Source organism: Prosopis cineraria, unplaced genomic scaffold (genome assembly GCF_029017545.1).
Source record: "Prosopis cineraria cultivar Desert tree isolate PC_DT_omini unplaced genomic scaffold, ASM2901754v1 PC937, whole genome shotgun sequence".
Taxonomy (NCBI): domain Eukaryota; kingdom Viridiplantae; phylum Streptophyta; class Magnoliopsida; order Fabales; family Fabaceae; genus Prosopis; species Prosopis cineraria.
The window spans coordinates 1-19,236 of record NW_026556262.1 but is presented as its reverse complement, the minus strand read 5'-3'; the positions used below and the strand labels follow the sequence as shown (position 1 = coordinate 19,236).

Genomic DNA, 19,236 nt, shown 5'->3' with positions numbered 1-19,236 from the left:
TAAAGTTCCTAGCTTAGAAGACTTCCTTGGACTCTGTAGTGTGCCTCTTAGCCTTCAGATTTGAGATTAAATGTGTTAAGAGGCTTTTGGGATATTATTTTATAATAAATTCAACTCCCATATGCTTATAATCAATCCAAATCACATCTTATCTTGTTAAATATGATGATATCTAATTAATTTTTTTTTGTGATTTTTCCTCTCATTCGCATGTGGTTAGGATTTTCGTCTGCAAGTGGACAAAACTTTAAATTATAAAAAAAAAATCACTTTGTCTAAGCACGGATGAGTTATTTTTGGCTTGCTTCCTTTGTCTTTGACTCCAAGCTTCATGTTTTAAGGCTTTTTTCATGCTATCATGTCTCCTTATCTTGAAAATATATCAAAATCTCTAAACAGGGTATTATACCTTATTTTACCTTCAATTCACACTTTAAATAATCAATATAAGAATATAAATAATATCTAAATATGTATAAAATATCCTCTTATCAAGGTGAAAAGAATGCCTCATTCATAATGGCAGCTAAACTTCACAGACTGATGATTGACTAGCTTAATGTGGATGGTGCTTTCTTTAAGGCCAAAAACATCATAGGATGTAGAGGCTTTTTTTGAGATTTGGATGGTGGTTTCAAAGCCGGCTTCATGTATAGTATAAAATGGTGGAGATTTGTTGAATTATGAAGTGTGGGCTTGCATGTAAGGCCTTGAAATGGCTTGGTGTAAGGCTTTGCTTTTCCAAATCCTTATTATTAACTCTATCATAATAGAAAAATGTTCACCGTGATAATTAAGAATTAAATCAATTAATCAAAACTCTATCATGGTAGAGAAAGATCTACCATAATAATAAAAAATAACAATATTTCTTTTTAAAAATCTACTATAGTAAAAAGAATAAAACTAAGTTTATAAACTATTTCCATAGTAGGAAATAATTTTTCTTAATTATTGAAATCAAGTTCAAATTGACTATCATGGCAAGAAAAATTTAACTTAGTAAATAAAACCCACCATAGTAATTTAAAAGTTTTTTAATTAACAAAAGCATGTTAAACGAGATCTTGAAATAATACAATAGCTTACAATAATACAACCCAAAAATCTCCTCAAATCACAAAATATATTGAAAGATGGTTATCATGGGTAAAATGGTCTTGAAACATCATTAAATATGGGTATAAGGGTACAAAGGGTTGTCTTGCAACTAAAAATTTAAACTAGGATAAATTTGGAAAAGTGACGCATTTTCCACAACCAACTCAGTTTGCCCATATTATAATGAACATAAAGTTTAATCTTTAAAAAAGCATAATTTATCTCACATACGTCCAAATTGGGTGATTCTAATATCCTTATGAAGCTTATAATATAATCTAATTAATAGTTTTAGTTTGACATAAAAATACATCCATATGACAAATTTATCCATATAAACCCATATTGGGTCACAAAACCACATTTCCAAACAAATCCCCTTACAAATTGCAAACTAGAGCCATTACTGGGTTTTGGACCACTTAAATAAACCTCGTCTAGGCAAATATAATGGTGTCCCACACACCACCAACTAAGCCAGTGATCATCTGGCTGAACCCTCTCTTATAAAAATGTTAACCACAAAAAATAAGACTTAAAAGTCTAAGTAATTAGTTCTAAAATGTTATTATGCATGCAATGCAATTAATCATGTGATTGATGTAATGACCTCCATCATTAACTCTAGTTAACTCTATAAATTAATAACCCTTAACCTTAAGGGTCACCATGGTTTTGAAGTCTAATGACATAAAAAAAGGTCAACCTCAATATTGAGATCCTAAAAATATTTGAAAAGATAAAAATAATATTTTTTAAAAAACAAAGTATTTGAAATCATGCAAAAATATGGAACACACTGCCTAGCATTGAGCATGGATTGCTAGAGATAGAACACTAATTTTAAGAATTTGTACCAATTTATTGCGGCTAAAAATATCTTCACCATGACCAACTATAAACATACATACTCGTCGTGGCATATGGCATGCCTGCCACGACGCAAGGTATAATAACCAACTCATCGCAGCCAATATATACATGCATGTACTTGCTACAGCCACACTTATTGTCTGGGCTATTGGTTTTCATCATGTCCATGGAAGTTCATAATATCTCAAGCAATGCTAATGAAGCTGCTAATAAGCTTGCTAAACAGGCCTTGTCCTGTGTTGTTGGTTTTCATCATGTTTTGTTCCCAACCCTTGATATAGCTCTTGTTCTTCAGCATGACACTAGTATATTGCTTACTTTTCCTCCCTTAATTTTTTTTTTAAAAAAAATAGGTACTAGACACCAACTAACTAATAACTATATGTATTATTTATGATCCACGAAAAAAATAAAGATTTCTCTGAATTTAATTTCAATTGTCACTAAATTAAGAAATAGAAACAAACTGCAAGCGAAACTCTAGCAATACAATCATACTACAAGTAAACTGAAGTTTTACCTACAGTCCAAACATTCAACTAAAAATATTTGTTCATTACTATAAAAAAGATTTACAATTTTACAAGCTGCCAAATTATTTCAGCATTCAACAATTTTACAGTAACATCCACATTGTTCCCATTCACACGACATAATGACAGTACGAAGGTGAAAACCCTCAAAGTACAAACTAGAATCCATGACTTTACTTTTCGAAATTTACTACAAAAGGCAGCCATGATGGATTCTGTAGAAGAACAAACAACAAATGCCGCAAAGCTTGACAGTCCTCCAGAACCTGTATAAACAGTTTATATTGTCACGAATTTTTAAAAATAGAAAAGTAGTTTTAAAAAATTTAAATTCAAAAGACTTATTTAAATAATCTTTTTTAAGACATAAACCATTTTTTAAAAACAGACATCAAGCAAGTCCTTAATCTTTAATATTTTTGTCTAGATTATATATTTAACAAATATACGATATGGGATAGAAATCCAACATAGCAGATAATTAAATTTTGCTATATTCAAGTTCAAATTAACATGAATCAATTACATTTTATAGTAATTTATTTCCTGAATAGTTAAATTTTATATAATCCAATTATATAATGATGGAATAACATACTAAAAATTATTTTTATTCATATACTTATTTCCACATTTTTTTAATAATTAGACTTTATAGTTGGTCAAAAAATAATTAGAATTTTTATACTCCCTTCACTTAAAAATATAAGATATTTTTTAAGGAGTTGAATGTCAAAAAATTTAAGACATTTTAAGTCTTTTAATGTGTAATTATTAAATTTTTTTTAAAAAATGTCTCTATTGAATATGTTACTTTATTTTTTAGGGTGTTTAATCAAGTTAAATATAAAAAGATGGAGTTAGTTTAAAGACAAGTAATTATTTTATTGGCGAGTAAAATTCAATTAAAAATACCTTATATTTTTTAACGGAATGAGTAATTTATGTAAAAATTATAACAATAGAATAATTTTTTTAAAAAATTATGATATTTTTATCCATTAAATATAAAAAATTATGATGAAATTCACGTAAATATTTAATGAATATCTAAATAATATTTTAATATTCATGACATCAACCAATTAATTCAATTATGGTCAGCCAGAAAATTAATTCAACTATGGGATCGTTCCTTCGGGCACCAAATTTTGGGTTTTCACTTGTCCGGTCTTCCCGAACCAAACGGCCAGTGTCCGGTTGTGTACGACAATGACGTCTGGTTGAACTCCACGAAACGACATCATGGAAAACACCCGAAACTCGAGAACGACGTGTTACTGCTAATTCCGTTTTCGTTACGTCCAATTTCAAAGTAACTCCTGACAAGTCTTCCTGGTCATCTTCTCCTGAAATTACATTGTCAGCATTCTCAATCTTGTTCCGTCACTTGCCTCAGAATTTTTCAGTCCTTACTTCCCTGACTCCCTCTCTGCTCTTCCGAAGACTAGGGTTGATTGCACTTTCTTGGTCAAGCTGGATATGCACAGAGGAGACCGCCTTGGAAGCTCTCACTATCGTCACTCCCGGGGTCCCTCATGGTCGTCCGATGATCCCTTGACCTATGGAAACCCCAGCCGTGGCCCATCTAACTTCCGCTCCGCCGGAGCCGAAGGTCACTATCGTTCTCTGGACAGTCCGCCAAGTCGGTCTCCTGGCAGAGGCGGTAGGTTCCGGCCACTTTATGGTCCTAGTGGTTTCGGGTTTGATAGTCATCCTGTGCCACCGCATTCTGGGCAGAAACGAGGCTTTCCTTTTTCTGGGCGTGGAGGGTCGCCAGGTTAGTGTAACGCTCATTTGCTTCTTGTTAAATTTGGCATTTCTTGTTTAGTTTTCTTATTCGCTGCGCTGTATGGTAGCAGTTTTTCGCTTTCCCTTTTCTGTTTCCGCATCAACAATTGATATCAATTACTTATATTTGATATCTTTCTGAATAAACTCATACAGCCATCAGTCTCATCAATGACTCCTTTGCTATGGCTTAACTTACTTTTAATGCCAATGATCTTAATTAGTTCTTGATCCCTTCAGCTAATTCTTGATCTTTTGTAATTCCCAACCCCCCGATTTTTTTTTCTTCTGCAGACTGGTCCTTTTTGATCTCCCAGTGCTGCCTTTTGTACATTTCACCAAGTAATGATATTCCCTTTTCACTCTCAAAAAAAAAGGGAGAATTACAATGGAGTTTCACATAAGAAAATTAATTACTGTAAATTTCATTGACAACTAAACTAAGCTATATTAACAATATAATTAGTTGCCAAATAGCTTAGTTCAGTTCTCAATAAATTTTGCAGTAATTAACTTCCTTGTGTGGGACTTTAATGTAATTCTTAAAAAAAAAGGTACTTACTGGTAGTTACTTGCAAGCGTTTCTCTGTAGAAGTCAAGTGCTTTTCTGGTCTCTTGAGCTTAAGTTTGCTCTAGATCACGGTTTTGCATGTCATTAAACTGGGGGACCACGGATAACAAGTGTATCTTTTGAATTTTATGTTTTATACCTCTGGCAGGGGAACTAGTAATTCCTGTCCTGTAAAAACTTAAGCTCTTTTTTTTTTTTTGGGGGGGGGGTGTGTTCACTTAAACGTTTACCATGCTCTGTATTACTTCAGTGGGGAGGGGGGCAAATCTTTGGGGTGCAAGTTGATAGTGATAATTTAATCGCTGAGTCATCTGTATCTACAGTTTTAGATGCCCCTGGCAATATTCATGGCAATATATGGAAAACTTAAAGATTTATTGTCAAAGGAATCAGTTACATTGGCAATTCGTATTACTATGTGCACAATGATAATATTATTAAAAATGTGATGGAAGCATACTGAATTAGTTGATCTTCTGAATCCCTTTACTGTGGAAGATAATTTTATGTTTAAATATGTAAGAGGGGCTTTATTGTTGGAAGGGTCTATTTTTGTACATATAAGTTCTAAAAATAATTATTTCTGCTTATTTTTGTATTTCTTATTTTTATCAGAGTGCTTATTTACTATTGTGAAGTTGTCATACAAGTATTATGTGACCCTTTAGCTTTATAGCTGACTTTATATATATATATATATATTATATAATCCAGCATTTCAGTTTTTATGTTCATTCTATGATTGACATCTTGATAGCCCATTAGCATATTTCCCCCTTGGTCTAGAAGGAATTTTCAGATGTTCTCATTTGTGTGATACTAGGATCGTTCTAATTTACAAAGTATACAGTTGTTTGATGCGCTTATCTCTCATATTAGTCACATATTTCAAGCATGTGATCCTAACTTCTATGTTTTTATTTCATATCATGTAAACCCAAAAAAAGTTTGATTTCATAGTTGTTAGTCCACTTTGACATCATCTCTCCATCTCATGATAAAAAAAAGATATATTATTCTTTTTACAAATGCTTGTTATAAATGTGAAACAAACAAACCATGGATACGCACGCATGCACAAGTGGCTCTGTTTTATTTCACCCTTAGTTGCAAACTTAGTCATTTCCCCCTCCTTTAAGTTATTTTAATTATATGACCTCCAACATGTGAGGAAGTGGAAGAGAATCAGTGTTTGATGTATTTTTATCTTTTTAGATCGTTTTGATGGTAGAAGTTTTGCAAAACTTTATGTTGGATCTGTACCCCGGACTGCTACTGAAGAAGATGTAAGCCACATCTAACCCTTGTTTTGTTCCCTCATTTGCTTGCCGAGTTTGCTGAAGTTCTTTTTGTAAAATAATTTCACATTTGTTATCAAGAAAGGGCTATATATTTTTGAAATATTGCAACTTTTTAGTATTCAAGCTCCTCTAAGTCTTTTTGGGTGGGGTGTTCTGCGGGGAGGAAAAGAAATTGCATGGGCATTGGTTTGTAGTCAAGTTATTCATCTATGATACAAAGTGCACAGTATTATTACTTACTTTTCAACTAATGTCTGGTAAAAGTTAAATTTATTGTGATACTTCTAAATGCACACATCCCATCCAGCATAAATCTTTTCAAGTTTTCAATGGTTTTCCTAGCACTCTGAGTCATTGATTTTGGGTTATCTGATAGTTATTGTTTAACATATTATCATCATTGGTTCTCTTGTTAAATGTTTAATCATGTGTTTGTGATGCACCATACTTTGTTACAATTATTTGATGTCAGATTCGCCCTTTGTTTGAGGAACATGGAAATGTGCTTGAGGTTGCTTTGATTAAAGATAGAAAAGCTGGGCAACAACAAGGTATTTGTGATCTTTATATTCCAAGACTATTGCACTTCATATGAATCTTATTTCAGGTCCATTGAGAGGCTGATGGAAGAGACTAAGCTCATCTTCATCTCAGTTTACTTTTGCAACAAGTCCAGACTTGTTGGTTTTGGTAGCCTACCTTTTTTGTCCTCATCCTGTCATAGCAGAAGGAGACAAGACATGTAAACCTCTCTTTCTATAGCAGATGAGACATTGGAGGACCAATAGATCCTGCTCTTGCAACTGTGGATGCAGCGGTGGGGTCATTACCCAACAACTGATTGTAACGAGAGTGCCCGTAGCCTTGACTGTAGCTTGTTTATGTAAAAAATATAAAAGTCAGCTTATAGAAGGAACAGAGAAAAACTTGGGTTATTGCATTTGAATGGTATTAATCACAATGTAATTTGGGAGATTTCACGTTCCCATATTGTAGCAAACATGAGTGTTCCTATCAGTTTCAGTTTTAAAATTACATGGGTAAGAAGTTGGGTTGACTGAATATGGATGGTAATTGATTTTAGCTTGCTATGTGTTTGTTGGCAACTTACAAGTTATGATTCATTTCCTACTTCATGAATGGCAGACCTTTTGGTCATGTGTTGGATTTTCGTCTATGGGTATTAAGTTCTTGTTAGAAAACCCATGTTAGTAGATACAATCCAAAGTTTTTGTTCTTATAATGGATTTAACATTCCGTTTCTATGTGGTATGGAATGTTTCTACTTTCCACTTTGGAGCAATTGTTCAGTTCCTTTGTGATCATAGGTCTGTGATTGCACATGGAGATACATTAGAAGTGGAGCCCGTCTCAACTTCTATATAGCAGCCTGATTATTCATGTGAAATCATATGTTGTATGGTTTGGGATAATTAAGATTTTTGTATAATTTATTCTTGATTTGGGGTTCTGGCAGTAATTTTATCAGTATTTGGTTGAATCTGCTGCTAGCTAGTCAATATTGTTAGTGGGATCAGGGATGATTGATATGAAAAGTTTCAAGGGTTTGAAGGTGCTGTTTTGCACTATTAACTTTTTTGCAGCTTGTGATGCTAAGCTTGACTTGAAGTTTATGTTGGTTTTGTTTTTTAATTGTTCAGCTGTTCTAGTCGATTGTCTCCCTTAAATAAGTCTCAGTGCCGTATATTCTATGAATTTCAATTTTTTCCCAATTTCCTATGTATGATTCTTTCCTTGCTGTTGGAGATCTGATATGCAAGAAATTTGTGGTGGTTATGGAGTTAGCTTTGGATATGTTGACATTTTGATCGTCCCTTTTACTTTATGCCTACTTAGTTGGAATACAAAATTTGATGCGAGGTTTTGAAGTGTCTAACAACTCATTATGGTTAGTTGGGTCTCCATGACGTGTATCAGCAGTGCGTGCTACTTATGTTTATTTGATGTTAAAGTTGGATTAATGGTTGTGATCAAATACATAAATTTGTTACAAGCTTATTTAGTTTCAGTCAAATTAGATTAGGGATCTGGTCTTTATCTTTCATGGAATTGAAGGTAACGTATATAGTGTAATTTGTTGTGTCTTTGCAAAGTGATGGTGTCAATTAAGATCAAATCACTCTTTAGGGTTCCCATGAATGATCTAATGATAATCATGTTGTTCTTTTACTGTATTTTGAAGCGTCAGTGACACGTTAGTGATAATGAGGCAGCAATTTTATACTTTAATAACAGTTGTGAAGTCAAGCTAGATTATTGGCTTGACAAAGAAATAAGAGATTTATCAATGAAGTATTCTTGCTATTCAATAGATGCTAGGGAAAATTACATCTGGGTCCCGTAGAAGAGACTTTATTGCCAAGAGGTTCCATGAAATTCATAAAACTCTCAAGCCCCATTGTAAATGGCCGTTGCCCAGTTATCAACAACCTAAGTCAAGTCATAAATGTGTAGGATTTGGGACTTGAGAGCATTTTGTGAATTTCATGGAATCTCTTGATAGTAAATTTCCTTATGTGGGACCTAGATGTAATTTTTCCTGGATGATAATTGTACAGTGGTCTCACAACTCGTAAGGTACCATTTTTCTGTTGATACATCAGTGTGATATTGATTATTGAAAAGAAAATTCTTGCTGGTTTGGACTTTAGATGCGTGCCATTTTTTTGGTTTGATTGCATGGATAAATTACGCAACCTTGTGCACGAGGAACCTAGTAGTCCTTTATTTCATGATGCTTTCAATGCTAAACTCTTCAGAGACCATTGGGATCTAGAGCTTTAACTGTTTTCCAATCTTTATACCATCTGTTGTTTGATAGATGTGAATTCTTGTATGCATTCTGGGCATTGGATGTGTATTATCCTCTTATCCTTCCCTGGATTGGAATGATCGTGCTCTACTTGGTGGAAACTAAATGGTAGCATCTTTTTACTTTGGGTAATTTTTTATATGTTTAAGTAAGAGCAAGCAGAAGTCGGTTCATAGTGTGCAGATGTATTGAGGGAGCCATTTATACTTAATTTTCTCTGGATATTTGAGAGTAATTTGTGAAGGAAAAATAATAAATTAAGCATTGTCCAATCAGATGTTATTTACTCTTTGTGACTGATACAATGATTTATTGAAACCTGTGCTGGATTTAAAAATGACAAATATATTGTTGCTATTATTAGTGCCCTTAAGGTTAAATTAGATACTTGTTACTTATAAAGACTGATTTCACGCAAGGTAATTGCCAAAAAGAATGATATGTCTGAGTTTTAAATTGGTCTCTTTATTTCTTATTCAAGTTTTTTTTTTTTTAATTATCTCTGAAGGCTTGTTTTTGTTAAATTTTATGGATATTCTCTGCAAGAACACTCTCTGCTTGATTTAAAACTTTGTATGGTAGTGGTTACAATGTTTGCTGATTTTTTGATTTCTCTTTGACTATTACTATTGTAACCCCTTGTTAATTTTTCTCTGCTGGTACCTACTGAAATAGTTATTACATATACGTCTGATGAATTGATCTCATTTGTTTGATGAAACCTTGAGAAGAATAACTTTATGGCTCATTAATATTGACATCTATCTGTGGGAAGGGTAATGGAAAATTGATGGAATCAACATATAACTTCTTGCTTCTGCAGGTTATTGCTTCATTAAGTATGCTACTTCAGAAGAAGCTGATCAGGCAATTAGAGCGTTGCACAAACAACATACTCTTCCTGGAGTGAGCTGTTTTGCTTTTGATCCTAAATGCTACTTGTAAATTCTTCTTCTTCTTCTTTTTCTTCTTTAGTTTTTTTAAAACTTGATTACCTTTTAGGGTGTATGTCCAATCCAAGTGAGATATGCTGATGCTGAACAGGAACGTCTTGGTAAATTTTCGTACTAATTGGCGTCTTATATTTTGAAATTCTTACTATTTTATGTATGCTATATGCATTATCAAATGGCTATATGCTGTTTTGCTTTGTAACTTGTGTTTTTTATACAAAATTGAAGTGCTTCTAAGAATTATCTAACGGGGAGTTGGGCATGAGGAATCTTATGGAATTTTGGAAAAATCTTTGGCTAGAATTCTGTGAAAGAGCATAAAAGCATGTTGTTGTCATTCTTTATCACAAGCATTAAACAAGTCTTCTGTGTTCATGTTAACTTGTCTATCATTTTTTATTGAACTGTAGAGTACAGATACTTGGAATTGTCTGTTTTTGAGTTTACTTGTGTGCATATAATCTGATGCCAATTGTGGTAGACAAACTATTTCTGCCAAAGAGTTTTGCAGCTCTAGTAAAATTCACTTATCAGTTCAAAGTTGGAACAACTATATGACCTTAACAAAACATGTGGGCAGTCATGCATTTATCAAAAAGTACTTTTAATGTGAGTCTTCTCCTTGTATTGACTGTTCCGTTTGCTGTAAACTTTCCCATACAACAGGTGCAACTGAGTACAAATTATTTGTGGGCTCTTTGAACAAACAAGCTACGGTAGAGGAAGTTGAGGAAGTATGTTGCACGCACCAAATATGCTTTGCCATGCAAGTATTTTTAGTGGGGCAGTTATTTGTCTTGTCTAGCCAAATGGAAACTTTGGCAATTTTGCCCAAGGGAATTGATGGGCCTTCATGATATTAAATGTTAAGAATGCATGTTTAATGTCTTTCCAAAATAATTTTGTGCTTACTGTTGCTGATAGTTTGAGAGCATGAAACTAATAGATGATGTCTACTGTATCAGATTTTCTCAAAATATGGCCAGGTGGAAGATGTGTGTCTCCTGCGTGATGAGAAGAAGCAAAGCCGTGGTTTGTTCCCTAGCACTATCCAGAAACCTGTGAATGTCTGCTATCTTTTCTTCTTTCCTCATTTTGGGTTGGGGTGGGTGTCGTGCCCGTAAATCATGGCTTACTGGTTGGTGCAGTTGTTCTTTTTGTCCCCTTCAGCTTGATAGTTTTGGATTTTTCCTGTGTGTTTGCTTAGATGAAATACCGAACAGTAATATATAATTTTTCCCTCTTGATTGAAGGACGCTGTTTTGTTAAATACTCTCATAGGGATATGGCACTGGCAGCTATAAATGCTCTTAACGGAATTTATACAATGAAAGTAAGAAAGTTTTATTTTTATTGTTGCAAAATTATCCTTGTTGAAACATTGTGCTTATCATCTATTTTTCTTGACAGGGTTGTGATCAACCATTAACTGTCCGGTTTGCTGATCCAAAGAGACCTCGGCAAGGAGACTCAAGGTATGATATCTAAAGATTATCCTTAAGAACAAAATTCATGTGAATGCTATTAGATTCAACCCAATGTGGACCGTTCAGATTTGACTTTGTTGGCTCGTGCCCATGATATATCAATATGAAGTCATGCTCAAGTCTTTTTTTTTTTTAAATTTTTTTATTAAATCTTAATGACAGTATGAACACAGTATATTATGGTTGGTTTGTGGGCTAGCTGATCCAGGGGTTAAGCAAGCCCAGCCCAAATTGATGTAGGGTATGAAATAGAGATAAGTCAGAACAAGTCTCATTGGTCATGCAAAGTTAAACGGGATCTAATAATAGATTAAATTCTCATTGATCTCAGTCAAATTGTTTCCAGATAATTGAGTTCAGCTTAAATTCCTTTGATGTTTGTCTTGTTGACTGTGACCTTTTACTGCCTTAACAAGTCCTTTTTTTCCCCTTAAAAACATGTTTTTAAATTTTTCTTCCTTTGTGCTCAAGGTGAGTTTTTCAGTCTTACTTTGCTTGTGCTCTGGCCATTATGTGCAATAAATATCAGTCAGTCTGCTGCTACAAGGCACAGACACCTTAAACTGGAGATTTATAATATTTAATACAACAAGGTATTTTAAATTGCAGAAGGACATTATATAATTTGTTTGGTTGTGTTATCTATAATGTTGTCTTGTTTTGGTGTCAGTGTCCATGCTTTTAGGTTTGTTGCTGCACCAGAGTCTGCCCTCATGTTTACCTTTTGTGTGTGTCCTATATATGTTTTTGAATGCATGCTATTTCTTGATCTCTATTTTTGGTTTCATAAATTGTTGTTTGGCTTGCTTTGGGTAGGGGTCCTGCTTTTCCCCGTCCAGGACTTGGTCCTAGATTTGAAGCACCAGACTCAGGGTATCCTACTTCCCCTTCTATTGTTTTGTTTACCTGGTGTCTTCTGATTGATTCCCTTATCACCATCCCCTCGTGCTGGCATTTAGTGCAATGTATTGTTCTGTTGTCAATTTTGCAGTCCTCCATCATATGTTAATGAACCTAAGTTGATGCTGGCGTCCAATGCATCCACTGAATATGGGATCATCCTCTAATTGGTCCTTATGGTGTAAGGCCTCCTCTGCTCCCAAGATCTAGTGGCCCTGCAATGCCTATGAATCCAGTAAGTATGAACTTGATGATATGGCAAAGTTTTATCTTAAATGTAATGCTTATGGTTATCTTTGTCTTTAAAAGCTACTATGACCATGAATGATGTGTTCTTTACTTTCCCTTGAAAATGGGGTATGTCCAATGGTCATCTTCTCCCTTAAATTTTGCATTTACTTCTTGACTTCTTGATGCTTATTATTAGCAGACCATCAGCCAGCTTAGCTAATCTGACAGTATGAGCATAAACATACCATTGTTTTAAACTAATTTGATAAGAATAATGATGGAAGTTAAATCGCTAATTCTATCTATCTGCACATACACACGCTATTGCTGACACAGCCATTCAGTCATTACTCACTGGTTATGTATTTATTTAACTAAGTATTTATCAGTCACATCTATTGCTTACAGTGCTTAAATAATGTAGGGTGTTCCTGCTAGTGGCTTTGGAGCCCCCATGGATGGTCCTTTTCAGGGCACTCTTGGTCATCAATGTCACAACAGGTAGATAAGATTATTTGACTTCGTTCCTTCCTTCCCTGCAAGAAACGTATTAGTAATATGATTATTATTATTGCTTTCAGAATTTGAACCCAGAAATTCCACAACTTCCTCCTGTTAGCCAACAAATGTTATCTTCACAGATACCTGTGCATTTCGTCTCAGGAACTGCCTTGTTCCCTCCATTTGTACCATCAAGCTCCAATGCCCAGCTTACAGACATCAATGTCTCTTTCATCAGTTAGGCAGGTTGGTCAGCCGCAACCTTTTGTCCAGGGGGCCGCTTCCTATTCTGCAGGTGCCTGGCATGAATGGACAGTTACCAGCGTCCCAGCATCAAACTCAACAGAATCTTTCATCTGCTGCAATGCCTTGGAGCCCTCTCGATGTTAGATTGCAATCTAATACAGCTGTAAATACTGCAAACCAACAGCGACTTCCTGCCTTGTTGCAGCAGCAGGCAGCAGCCGCCACTTCAGCCTACCTTGTTGCAGCAGCAGCAACCACTTCAGCCAACCTGTTGCAGCAGCAGCAACCGCTTCAGCCAACCTTGTTGCAGCAGCAGCCACTTCAGCAGTCCCCATCTCAGTTGGCTCAGATGTGGTCACAACAAACTCAGACTTTGCAAGCAAGCTTTCATTCGTCTCATCATGCCTGTTCCCAGATTCAACAAGTGCAAATGATGGCAGCCATCTTGTCAAGATTTAGCATTGCAGCAAAATGCAGAAGCTGCTAAAAAGCAGGTAGTTTAGGTCATCATCTCCTAAGATCATGATTAATGAATAAGTTTCATATTCTTGCATGTTTTGCTGAATGAATTCATACAAATTTAATTAAGGTTTTGGAGTTCTGCAACAAAATTTTTATATTTGTGATTTTTCCATTAATTGCATAATTTAGTCAAAGGATAAACGCATTTCGAAGGCACTTGAGTTCTTGAGGTGGGAAGCACTAAAACAGTGATCACCCATGTGAAGGCACTAAAATTGGATAGAAAGAAAAACGATAAGACTAAAGTGCAATCTTTTAAGTATTTGCTTTTAAAAGTTGTCCAATAAGAATGGTGCGTGCATATCTTTTACAGTTCATGAAATTTCTGCTTGCTAATGGTGTTTCGACATTAGATATACTGTTAGCTGTGTGCACCAGGGAGGGTATCCATACCTTTAGAACTTTTTCATACCAACATTGTGTGCTGGTGCATTCTTGTCATGCAGTCTCAATCGCCTATGATTGTACCACAGTCAGTGGCCAGTAATCCCACTGCTGCTGCAGCAGCAGCCACAGATCTTCCTTCTTCCGCATATGCTTCTGCTACACCTACAATAAACCAGAACGTGGCTCTTTCAAAATGCAATTGGACAGAGCATATATCTCCTGAGGGCTTCAAGTATTATTATAATAGTGTCACTCATGAAGTCGGGTAAGAATTTTTTAGTTGTCTTCAGGTTTCTTTTTTCATGCTATTCATGTTATTTATCTTCACATTAATGAACTTATAGTGGGAGAAACCAGAGGAGTTGACATTATCTGAAAGGCAAAAACAACAGCAAATGCCAACTTTTCACCAATCTCAATCTCAGTTACAACCACCAGCGTTATCTGCCCTGCCAGTTCCCCAATCGCAACAGGTGCTGCCACAAGGTCAGGTGCAGATTCTCGACCAGGTCCAGCAACAGATGCAGCAGCCTCTGTATCTTCTGTAAGTGTCTGAATTCTTTCATCGTGGTGTTGAAAGAAGATTTGTTATGTTGACTTTGTTTTCGGACTTCTAGTATCAGGGCATATGGAGTTTCGAGTCATCAAAACGTTCAGGAAACATTTTAGCCTCTGCATGGCGTTCAAAGAAAGCATTTTCTAAGGACAATGATATTGTCTCTGATACATGGGAATTAGGGGAATTGGGGATAAAAGGGTATTTTGGGCATTTAGTTATGTTCTCTGTAAATAGAGTCTTATGGATGTAATGGTGTCTTGTGAATGAAAAATACTATTCCTCTCTCTCTATTTCCCTTCTACCTCTATCAGTCTCTTTGTTGTTCAGTCCTGCAATGCATTTTATAGAATGTGCTCTCATAGATGGATATTTGTAGATTGTGTGGAATATCCTATCGTTTTGTACCAAATAAAAACAATTCCAAGTAAAATTTAATTATGCTCGGTGTATTTTAGGTTAGCTAGGGCTACATGTGTTTTGGCAGAAATTGCGGGGAAATTCTTAGAGTTGCTTGTACCTTTGTATGGTACGGTAATTAGGCAGTTCTTGCTCCCATCTTGTCGTGGGAGTTTGCGCCCTATGTGACTAGAGATATGGATTCATGCTTGTAGTCCTCGTTGTCTCCTATACTATTCAATATTGAGTGGTTCCATTTGTTGTATGTACTGTTTTGGTTACACGGTAGGATGTTTATCTCTAGTGATATTTTCTTATATAAATACGTGCAAATTGCTCGGCTTTTCAGAAGTTGGATATATCCAATCACAGACATCAAGTGTATCTGTTGGTGATCCTCCTGCGCACGTCCCACATGTACGAATTAACGTTTCAGTCATTGATTAATGTAAATTCTCCTTGCAGTCTAATTTTATTTCCCTGATTCTGTTACAGGGGTTTCATGGTTCACAAGGGTGGACGTTGAATAAGCCAGCAGGTTCTAGTCTTCTGACTTGACTCAATAACAAGATGACTATATAATGGACAAAATGTCTTCCTCTCCCCTTTCTATTTTAGAAAGTTCTCATGTTATGATTATTATTGTTTTGATTGGGAGGGGAAATGAAAGAGGCTTGTGAATTGTGAATGACCTTGTCTTTTCCTATAATTTCAGTGCTGACATTTCTGGCATCTTGTTTGTACATCCAGGAAATTTATTGAACACGGATGGGCGTGAGCCTGAAGCGGCGGCGGCGGCGGCAAATAGGGTAAGGACATTGGCTTTCTAAAATAATAAGAGGCCCTTGAGCTGAAAGCACAAAGTTAGGGTTTAGTGACCTTGGTTCTGAGTTCTGACCACCCAAGTAAAACATGGGGTGACAGTTAATGTACAGTCATGAGTATTTAGGTTTCACTTCAGTTTCACTTGCTGGCTGAGCAGTATAGTGGAGGGGGCCATATTACTCATTAGATAAAGCAAAATGAAGTGCCCCACCAATTACCATAGTCTTGTGTAACGTAGTTGCTATAATCGTAACCTAGCCAATATTGAGCAGCTCATTACATAAGGCATATCAATCAATGGAGCAATTCAATATATTTTTTCGTATAGCTCTGACTGTCAAGTTATGTGAGCTTCACCAACTTGACGTGTTGGAGGCAAATTTTAGAAACTTGAAGCGTCTTAACATAATGTGTTCCAGAAGGTGAAAATGCCAAAATCCTAACTGTTGCATGTTCTACAAGGCATTAAAAAAAAAAATGGAAATCAGATATTTCACTCAACTGGCCTAATTACTTCAAACCACTAAGTTGATGAGTTTTGTGGAATTTTGCGAACAAATCATTGTTCACAATGACGAAGCAATCATTGCGTCCGTGCGTGCGAGTCCCTGACTATCCTGCATCACTGGTAAACACTATGATCTATGAATGGAGTTATATGTTGTAGTTGGGTGGGGGGTGGGGGTGGATGTAATTTATAAAATCATGATATTATTATAAATTAATTATATCACAAATATAATTAATTATTTTAAAACCTGTCATATAAATCAATTTTATTGTTAATCGATTGTATATAATTTTAATCCCAACACACTTAAATGTATGGAGTATCAATGTAGCAATCATCATTTTTAAATGAATTCTACTTGCATGCCTATCCTTTTTCTTCCTTTGCCATCTAGTTTATTAGAGCATGTTATACTTTGATTTGCAAATTAATATTATTAATAATTATACTAATTAATAAACTTTATTTTAAATAATAAATCAAAAAATCATTTTATTTTTGATATTCTGCAAGTGAATTGAGTTTATAAATTGTTATAGGTTGTCTTACAATGAACCTACTTAGAGAATATGTATACCTGTAACGATTTTGTTTATATTAATCAGGTAATGGAAGTGGCAGTTTGAGAGACAAAAGGTGATGATGACTTCGTGAGTATTCTATGAAGATAAAATGATTATACATTCAAAACTAAATTTGATGCATTGTTGGACTCAAATTGCAACTTAGTGATATAGCATTACATACAAAAATTGTGTGTATGTCATATAAATTAATCTATGTTTTAATAAAAAAAATTACTTAATTTTAAATCATGGTTAATTTAATTCTTTTAAATTTAACCAAGAATCGGTTTCAAGTAAAATTAGTAATGATACAGTACTTATTTATTTTATGATAATACAATGTTTAAGATGAATTAAGGATGACACAATTCTTTTTAAGGAACTAATTCTGCCACCAAAATTAGTGAAATCGAATTCTTTGGTAAAATGATTACAATGGGGTTTTTTTGGTTAATGTGTTCAATTTTAACATAAAATATTTTATATTACATTTTGCATATGACTAATTCATGATTTTTTTTTTTTTTGAAATAGTAGAATATAATATTGGAGAGTTTATCCATCAAGAGGTTCTCATCTTTGAATCTAAAATCTGGCACATTTATAACACATGCATGATTGATCTTGTCAGATATAATCTTAAACTTGCAAGGTAAGAAAAGAATAAAGAAAATATCTATCTATCTATCTATATAACACTACTAAATTGAAAAATGATCTCAATGGCCTGACATTAAATGAGAAAGATAAGATTAATTTGACTGAATACATTCAATCGCAAACATTTGGTGTAAAGTATACTCCCCCTCTGCTAACAACTTTTAACAACAATTCACACATTAATAAAATCTTTTTTTAAAGATATATATATATATATATTGTTTTTTATCTTTAATTTCAATTTTAATAATAAGTGAAAAAAATCATGAATTCACAGTGAATATAATAAGTACAACAAAAAAAATTATACAAATATCAAGTTGTTTTATATTTTTTGAATCAAAATTAGTTGAAATAAAACGGCTTATATTTTGGATCGGTGGGATATATATAATCATTTTTTTCATCAAAAATTAAATTAATATATATCACATTGCTCATATGGAATCATGAAAAATGAATATTATTTGCTGCACGCAATTAGGATTCAGATGCTTCCGAAGAATCATTTGTGGGTTCTCTGCAAAGTGATTAAACCTATCTCTTTCGATTTCTCTTTGATTGGCTTTCTTTTCGAAGCATCTTATACATTTTCTACTTGTACAGCAATATAATACACACACACGCCCCCACTTGTTTATGAGGATATTGATAATAATTATTGATACTGTCTTATTTTCCAATTCAAAATGTTAACATATATTGTATAAAGTTCAAAGGCTGGAAGTCTGACAAGACCAGAAAGAAAAATCGTAGATTTAATCAGAACCAATTCAAACTTTATTTTCTTCATCACTTCAAGCAGAGAATATTCACCTGCAGCTAGCTTATTAGCTAGCTAACGTGGTGGAACAAAATGTGTAAAGCTTCATCAAATCGAATTTCATGTCCTGGGAATTTTCTCATTTTCTCTTTTATTTTTTTTTTTTTTATGTTCATTTGCCCCCTTTATACATTCTAACTAGAAATCGCATATGATCTAGATTTGTCATTATCATCAAAAAAAAAAAAAAAGATCCGGATTTGATGAATTGTCCAAATCCTTTCACCCAGTGATCAGTGTCCCCACGTGGCACTATAAAGATAATTGATTTTATCCAACAATTGCAAAAAAATATAGGCACAAGATTATAACACCAAATCACAACTCTACTTTTCGTTGTACCCTACACATAAATCCAATGGTTTCATATGGCTGCAGAGAAATGATTGAACTGTATTTGTATAAAAATGTCATTTAAGTATGAATTTTCAAGCATTGAAGAAATTTCCACAGCTAGCTATAGTGGAGCATTAGACGATTTGGACACTTATAAAATTCAAATAAAAAAATTGCATATTTATATTTAGTGAGAAATACAAATAAAAAAAAGATAATAGTGCAAGAGGAAAAAGATTAATTAAATCTTATACACAGTCAATGGTGGGATTTAGGGTTTGCATGCCAATTATGAAGCAGAAGAGAGAGGTGATATTATTATTGAGTTTT

The 19,236-nt window shown here is 34.2% G+C and overlaps 1 protein-coding gene and 1 long non-coding RNA gene across 2 annotated transcripts; both read left to right on the top strand.

The window, feature by feature from the left end:
• Positions 1-3,793: 3,793 nt before the first annotated feature.
• LOC129298844 (flowering time control protein FCA-like) lies at positions 3,794-12,474 on the top strand (the record flags this gene model as incomplete). The annotated part of the gene is made up of 11 exons (XM_054937285.1): positions 3,794-4,287; positions 6,085-6,155; positions 6,643-6,721; positions 9,827-9,909; positions 10,006-10,057; positions 10,623-10,690; positions 10,922-10,988; positions 11,210-11,289; positions 11,367-11,431; positions 12,260-12,316; positions 12,435-12,474. Coding segments are annotated over exons 1-11 (960 nt in total), but the record flags the coding sequence as incomplete, so codon positions are not given.
• LOC129298846 (uncharacterized) lies at positions 12,475-14,484 on the top strand. Its single transcript, XR_008590428.1, has 4 exons — positions 12,475-12,578; positions 12,999-13,075; positions 13,156-13,815; positions 14,290-14,484. It is a non-coding gene; the product is annotated as an uncharacterized LOC129298846 (long non-coding RNA).
• The last annotated feature ends 4,752 nt before the right edge of the window (positions 14,485-19,236 follow it).